The sequence below is a fragment of the Corylus avellana genome, chromosome ca2 (genome assembly GCF_901000735.1).
Source record: "Corylus avellana chromosome ca2, CavTom2PMs-1.0".
Lineage (NCBI taxonomy): Eukaryota > Viridiplantae > Streptophyta > Magnoliopsida > Fagales > Betulaceae > Corylus > Corylus avellana.
Window position 1 is genome coordinate 35,859,602 of NC_081542.1, and position 8,584 is coordinate 35,868,185.

At 33.9% G+C, this 8,584-nt stretch overlaps 1 protein-coding gene across 1 annotated transcript; it reads right to left on the reverse strand.

Annotated features, from left to right (window-relative positions):
* Positions 1-3,893: 3,893 nt before the first annotated feature.
* LOC132172950 (zinc finger CCCH domain-containing protein 48-like) lies at positions 3,894-8,372 on the reverse strand (the record flags this gene model as incomplete). Its single annotated transcript, XM_059584514.1, is given in 7 exon segments — positions 3,894-4,155; positions 4,245-4,342; positions 4,486-4,665; positions 5,165-5,314; positions 5,693-5,797; positions 5,918-6,103; positions 7,200-8,372. Coding segments are annotated over 7 exon segments (1,413 nt in total). The 3' UTR covers positions 3,894-4,013.
* Positions 8,373-8,584: the final 212 nt, after the last annotated feature.

Below are 8,584 nucleotides of genomic sequence, written 5' to 3' on the forward strand. Positions count from 1 at the left end.
GGATTGAAGACATGCGACTGCCAATCCCGAAAACAATCTCAAAAGGGCAAAAAAAAAAAAAAAAAAAAAAAAGGTTTAGGGGTGTTGGGTGGTATTAGGCTCTCTCAACCCCAAAAGCTAGCTCTAGAGGTGAACACTTATCAACTGACCACCAACCCCTTTCACAACCGATGTGGAATAACCCCAACAATCTCCCCATCACATATTGGTCCTTGGGTCGGAACAGAGACAACCCGTTTCTCCCATAGACTGTTGAGCCGAGACTTGTTGGTTAAACCTAGGGTTTGATACTAGTGTTGGGTGCAATGGTGGAGCCAGAATTTTGGTTTCAGGGGGTCAAAAATTTTTTTTTTTAATGAATGAAAAAAAAAAATTAATAATTGTTTAAAATATATAAATGTAACCTACAATTTATTTTCTAATGCCTAGAGTTAATTTATTCAATTGTCTTCGGATTTGGTATCTATCACTAGGATGGTAATGAGCATTTTTCTTTTTTTTTTAGGAACGATCATCTACTGACATATTTGTTAAAAATATCTCGACACGAGCTCTTTTAGAATTTAATTGAAGCTCAATTGAACCATTGGTGTTCTTCATATCTTAAGTAACTACAATTATATATTTTATACAACTAAAAATTGTAAAAAAATTAATTTAATTGAGAAATCTAAATATAAAATCTTAATCAATATAAAAGTTTAATTGCGTACCTTAAATTTTTTTAAAAAGAGAAATTGTTAAAAGGAAATTGATTTGAATTGTTGAGCGATTTGAAGAAAAAAAAACTTAGCATACTGAAAAAATGACTTCAGAGTTTAGAGTTTTGTAGAAGTTTAAATTGCATTTCACAATTGTATTTTTTGCTATCAATGCCGTTTGTTTATTGCTCGGACTTTCCTTCTCGATTGAAACCTTATATACTTTAGGCTTTTATTTTTAAAGTTGCCTTAATTATTATTATTATTATTTTTTTGTGTGCAAGTAACGTTGCTTAAGTTTTTTTATTTATTATTTATTATTTATTTTATTAATTAGTTGATTTGGACTTTGGAAAGCCTTCTGGAATTTGATTTCTCAACCAAATCTACTGACGGGTTAAAAGAAATAAATAGTGTGGGATGCAGGCATTAAGGTTTCTTTAGGTTTAGGTCCATAAAGAGTCAAACAGCAAAACTATAGGCTTTTTGTTATTATTATTAGTTCAAAATTGTAGGCTTAACGTGTGGTAAAAAAAAAATTCAAACAATAAAAACTTAATAAAACGGTGTGTTTAATAAAAGGGTATCCTGTGTCAATTGTCATTGTCTTCTTCCCTTTCCTTTCCTCTGGACTAAACCCAAAGGTTGAAAGGTAGAAATTATGGCAGAAAAAATTTAGAACATCCTGGTGCTTTTTGATTCGTATGCCTCTGATGTGGTTGTTGATTACCCCTGATGCATGGCTGAAGGTGGGCAACTATAAAATTTGAAGGATTTTTAACTTAGATAAGAAAAAGTTTTGGGGGTTCTGTGTTGTGAAAATTTTAATAACTCGCAAGTGCACGAATCATTTGCAGTGAAAAGATTACAAGTGGGAGGTCGATCCCACAAAACTTAAGTCTAAATCAATTTAATCTTAACCTAATTCCAAAAGAGGTTTGAATTTTGAATTTTGATTTTTGAAAGTAAAACAAAGCATAGCAAAAGATAAAATACTAAGGTTGTGGAATTCACACTTACTAAATCATAGCAACACAACTCATGTTCATCAATATTATCCAAAGTTCTCACAATAAAATTTTAGGTATGTTTTACTTTCGCTTCAAAGAGTTAATCCAAACCATCCCATATATCCATTCTTTTACACAAATCACAAAAGAAATCTAATTTAAATCAAATCATCAAATGTATTCGTAAATCACAGTAAGATATCCAATTTAAATCAAAACATCAATTGTATCCGTAGAACAAATCACAGGGGATATCCAATTTTTTTATGAATTAAAAACCAAGCAACCAATTATATGAAATTATATCAAATCATCAAATGTATCATTAAATCACAAAAGATATACAAGAATCATTTCACGAATTGATTACAAGTAAAACAATTGAAATAAAAACTCAATAAAATTGGATAACATTAACTTATATGAACACAATGTTGCTCTTCATTGATGATGCTTCATCCCCAACCTTAGTTGATAATTTAGCTCCACATAATTATTGAAAATAAAACCTAAACTTAAAGAAAAACTAAGCTAAAAGAGAGAAAAGCTGTGGATTAAAAGTGTCTCATTTTCTTGAAGGCTTAGAGGTCTATTTATAAGGCTTAGGAGAGTCCTAGGAGCCCTAATAATCCCAGAAAATCTTGCTTTAATCTCCTAGTCAAATTAGGAAGCAATCTTAGTACAAATTGGAATAAGATTCGTCTAGATTTGTGTTATTTTATTGTGGGACAATTTTGGCTCGCAAACGTCAAAATTAGGAAAATCCTATTTCACAGTAATTTGTATCATTTTGAGTTAGCTTTTCCAATGCCACTGGTTTCACCTTATTCTGATACTTGAGTGAAAAGTTATGATTAAAATACTAAGACATAATAATTTGCATTTTTTTTTTCCCTTTAAAGCCCCAGTTTTCCTTTAACAACCTACAAAACACTAAAAACACATAACTAACACAAAACATTAGATTAAGACACAGTTAAATGATTAACAAATGTAAATTAAGGAGCTCAAATATACAATATTTGGCACTCATCATTCTGCTCCTGGTTGGGTGGTCTTAAGCATGTCTTAACCCCAAAAGCTCGTTCAAGAGGTGAAACTTTCCTTCACACTTATAAACTAACCACTAGCCCCTTTTACAACTGATGTGGGATAATCTCAACAATCTCCTTCACCCATCGCGTCCTAGGACGGAGCATAGACAACCTGTTTCTCTTGTGTGTATTATTGGGTCGAGACTTATTGGTTGAACCTAGAATCTAGGCTCTGACACCAGTTTTTGGAAAATTAATACCTTTGAAGAGTCCTTTTGTGAGATATAATATAGCATGTTGAGACACCGCACAACCCAAATTAATTGCAAAATGATCCTTTCCCTTTAGGTTATTTGTTAGTGTAGTCATTTTGTTTAGCAGACCCTTCAAAGCCCTGAGACATCACACATGCACAGCTAATTGGATTAAATAAGCGAATGATGGAAGAAAACAAGGGACGGTTGAGATTCAAATGATCAAAAATTAGAAAGAGCATGAGTGACACGTGGATAGCACTAAGGAACAGTGTCAGTGGGTGAAAGGTTAAAGGCATCAGGAGAAATCTAACGGTTCAAATGTTAGACTGCGTAAGTGGGATTACACGTGTAATTTGGTGGGTTAAGCATCTGGTAGTTGTACAACGCGAGCTGCTTGGGGAATGGTCCTGTGTATCTATGCATGAGCAACAATCTAAGATTTTTTTTTAGTTAGCAATACGAAGGAAGGATAAGGGGAGAGGAAATAATCTCACATTTGTTTATTCAAACATGGGCCCAAAAGATTAGGAAGTTTAGTTATTTCTCAACTAGAGAATTCTCAGCTAATGGGCCTAAAGGGCCAAACCTCAACCATGATTTCTTGTAATGGTTGGGCTTGAAAGCATTTCGTCAGCTTCAACTAGGCCCATCATTTCTTTATATTAAAAATAAAAAATGTTCAAATGTTGAGGTTTGGAATCTTTATAAAGACTGAGTAATAATATAGAAAACAACTCGGGACCCGTATATTCGTGGCGGTCAGGTGGCTTTGTGATTTTCATAGAATAAGATTTATTGTATTATTGCCATCAAAGAAAATTATAAGAGAGAGTAGAGTATCCTCCCTCACGTGCATTCACGGTTAAATGGATAATAAACTGAACGACTAAATAGAAGAAAAATACAATTCTATTATATTATATTCCTCATCGTAAAAGGGTTATTACAAAATTTTGTACATTTAATCAACTAATGAGTAACTGTTCAAACAAAAAGACAGCAAATCTGCTGCTACTCCTTGGATTTTGGTAACCACCTCCACGCCGTGACCAAACCAGTTTGATCCCCAGTAAAAAAAAGTCCGAGTCCCTTTGGACCATGTAGGATAACTTTAACTTCTTGTTTGGTAAATAATCTGCCCCCATCATCGAATCTACAACAACAATAACAATTCACTGCCAACTGGAAAAGGTAAAGAAAGAGAATTTGAATCATGAATGAAAGAGGGTTTAGCGTACTCACGATGGCATTTCATACAACTGGACAGAATTGTTATTACAAGAGCAATACAAGGTTGGTTTGCCATTCCCATCCCTCATCCCGCAGAAAGCAACAACACCCTATTACACAAATTATGAAATTGGGTCCGTTAGTAGCATACTTCAACTACTATCAAAAACCACGAGCAAAAGAAAAAATGAAGACCAAGCAACAAATGCGCGTAAATATACAATTTAAGGATTGTGGTGCTTCAATAACTTACGTGTTCCTCAACGTGTGTATAGATTGCTTCCACGTGGCCCTCTTCATTCATAGCCCAAGCCTTTACTGTCCGGTCCAAAGAACCGGATAACAGATAATCCTCCCAACAAATAAGGGACGTCACAGTATCGGCATGACCATCCAGTGTCATAACACACTCTAAAGTTTTATGATCCCAAACCTATTAACACGAAATAGAGATAATATGAAGAGTGATAAAAGAAACAGTCGAGCAATTACTTATATCAACATTAAGTCAAATAGCTTTATCAAAATATTTTGCAAATGTTTACATAGTGAACCTCAATTAATCAAGTGAAGGAACACAATCATGATAGTCTCAATTGCTTCAAGTCCGAAAAATAATGGAATGATATAATTGCTTACACTATCTATGTTGCAAAGAAGATAAAAGTAATCAAATAACATACAATTAATAAATAAATAAAGACACAAGGTCAGAGCACCAAGAACACTCAGTTAGAAGTAAATCTGACTTTTATGCTTGAAGCATCCAGAACAACTAAAAAGTAGTTCAATTTGCAGCTACCATAAGAGAAGAGAAAGAAGCAAAATACCATCATTTTTTTAATAAAAATCAAAAGTGTCTCATCAAATCACTACTAATGAGAACAAAAGTTATAAGCGCAATTATTTATCTTCATCATGTACAAACTTACCCTTATTGTGTGGTCCTTAGAACCTGAATACAACCGCTCGCGTCCAACAGTTAAAGATACTACGTCTGATGTGTGTCCTTTAAGAGATGCGATGGGTTGGAAAGGGGAATTAGTTTCAGTAGTGCACTTCCACGCTAAAATAACACCATCCTGCGGTTACAAGTAATAATGAACCCTTTTAGAATTCAATAATACAAATATGAAAAGTGCTGCAGAAGAATAGTGTGAAAAGTAAAGAGACGATAAATAAGGTGGTCAATCTTGCATGAATATCTAGGCACTACAGAGAATACAACCAAGAGACTCAAAATCCAAATCTAATTTGGTTTCGAGCATTATCATGATATTAGGTGATTTATGAAATTGCTTTGCATAACATGAGTTACGTTGTTTCTCAAACAACAAAATAGAGTTGACATTTATAATTAAAAAAAAAAATTAATCCCAAAAAACAAAAAAGTCAAAACCACTAACAAAATCAAATCTGATCGAGAATTTTAAGAAAGTAAATGTTAATATAGTGATTACCTGGCCTCCAGCAAAAAGCGTAATATCATCAGTTGTTGCCATGGCGTACACTTGACCAATCGGTCCATTGAGATCATATTCGGCACCTAACTCAGTGTTCAATGCCTGCAAACATCATCAAAAATGCTAGATTGAGCATAGATATTGAGCAATCATACAAAATATTAACAACTATAAGAAAATTAAAACAATAACAAAGCAAAACATATTGAGGGTATAGCTTACCTTAACAACATTAGGCATGCCAATGAACACCCAAACAGCTTCACTAATCATTGATCCTATATCGGCACCGAGTTCAATGACTTGAGCACATTGTCCTGTATGACAATCCCAAATCCGAACTGTTCTGTCACTGCTGCCTGTGTAAAGCTTGTTGTTTTTTTCAGGAAGTGCAATCCCTGTGACTGCCTGTTATCATAAAAGTCATAAATAAGGATTCTAAAAGATATTCAATAAAAACCAAACAAATATACAGATTACATATACTCTATTTGTGGAGAAAAGATACAAAAGAAAGTAAAAAAACTCGCATGGAATGTTTTTATAGTTAGACCAGCTATCCCCGGCATTTCAATAGAACACACAAGAAACACAATATTAACACAGCCTTTACAGTCATGAGAATTAGTTGTTAATAAAAGTCTTGAAAAATGTAATGATTTTACGTCAATAAATAGATTACAAATACTTAAAAGTTAAATCCAATTTTTACGCAAGCACTGTACCCAAATAGAATAATCTCTCCATTTTATGGAGTATTTTATCTTCTTCAACATTATACTATAATATCTAGCTAATACCAAGAGTACTTTTTCTTTTCTTTTCTTTTCTATTTCTATTTTTGATAAGTCCAGTAAACATCATTCAAGAATTTCAAATATAAATCGAAGAACATTATTAACCAGCATTAAGAGTGCATTAGAACTTTTTGTTATATGCCTAGAATGTTTCTTCCATATTTTATGACATCTTTTTTATCCATTTTATTTCTTCTCTGGCTTTCCTTTTTTTTCGAATGCATGCTTTTCTAACTACAGCAATCATGTAGACAGTACAACCATACTTGTTTTTACGCCTCCTATGGTGTTTAAGATGAAAAAATTCTGCTTTCGAATGCTACTACTATTTCACACAGCCCCACAACAGCCCAAATTGTGGCTATTTCAAGCTATCTTCCCAATTTGCGCTTCTACAATTAACAACCCTCTAATGATTCAACTAAGATGTTATATCAACTGGAAATTTGAAAGTCAAATATGCAAGTAAAAGCAATATAACCTTCTGTTTTTTTCACATAAACTAAAATTGCTTATACAATTTTAGGTCATTGTAACATTCAAATACTAGAACAAACACATATCACTAAGCATAATCATAATGTCAAAATTGCAGATTAAAAGTTTGGATAATTTATTCAAAAATATTAAAAATCTTTAATTTTTGAATGTTTTCTCCATAACAAAGCATAATACAAAAGGAAAAGGAACAATTAACACAGTGCTACCTTTGTGTGCCCTTGAAGCCGAGCCAAGATCGATAACCCATCCGCATGAAACCAGGAATGCAGAGACTGACACTTATTGCCATCTATGCAGTTGCCATGCACCCAGGATTGACAAACATTTTGCTTAAGAACATCTTCAGATTTCGTAAGAACATCTTCAGATTTCGTAAGAACATCTTCTGTACTGTTGGAACCACTCTCCTCATTCTTCAAAGCTAAGTTCTTAGAAGTTCCCCTTTTGCAGTCTTTAGAACCAGCATCTTCTCGGGAATTTTCAACAGTAGTTTCCAAGAACCTTTTCAAAACCAATTTGTTCTTGGTCCTAATATAATTGGAGTTCTTTGTAGGGAGATCCTTCTGATTAGATGACTCCAAGTAGGACCCTTTCTTTGCACATGTGACTGGTAGTTCACTGTGAAGGAACCTACATGGGTTCCTGAGGCATTTACCATTACGCCAGAAGATGCAAACAGATTTGTTGTGAGAAATATCTGAAGGTTTTCTTCCCAGGCGATCAAAAACATAAGGCTTTCTTGCTGTCTTGACGTCCATCTATGAAACAAAAATACATGAAACGAAAGAATGAACAAACTGATCCACATAGTTGCGATTCAAAACAAAACAAATATGTGTCTTCCATTGCAGAAGATCCAAAACAATCAGCAGACTGAGAAAACTGATTCACATAGAAGTCCTCCGCAGAAGATCAAAATCAATCAGCGGCCTTCAGTTCAGTAAAACCCCTCAAATCCGCATTCACCAAATTGGGCAAACTCAAAAGATATTATTGAAGAAAGTAAAACCAATATCCTTCATAATTTCACGCTTAGGGTTTCATATCCCGAGCTTAAACAAATCCTTGAGCTGAAAATTTTCTCCAAAGTCCAATCAAACTGAGTAAACCCCTCTGGAATAAAGCCCTAATTGATCCACTTCAAGTTTTAGGGCTTAATTTCCCAGATTTCGTCAAACCCTACCTTGAAAATTTCGAAACTCCGATCAAACAGGCAGTAAACGTTAGAGCTGAAAATTTTCCCAACTTTCCAAAGTCCAATCAAACTGAGTAAACCCCTCTGGAATAAAGCCCTAATTGATCCATTTCAAGTTTTAGGGTTTAATTTCGCAGATTTCATCAAACCCTTCCTCGAAAATTTCGAAACTCCGATCAAACAGACAGAGTAAACCTTACATATCTAGAAAACCCCAAACCCCATAAAAGGATACATAATAACTGACTAATTTTTCCCTAAATTCCGATCAACCCGAGAATAAAAAAAGATCTGTTAACGGCGCACAATCAAGGGGTTCGGCGTTTCCGCAAGTTTATTGCAGATAGAAAATATCACAGGACAAGCAAACCCTAAATATAAAAACCTAAGAAAATA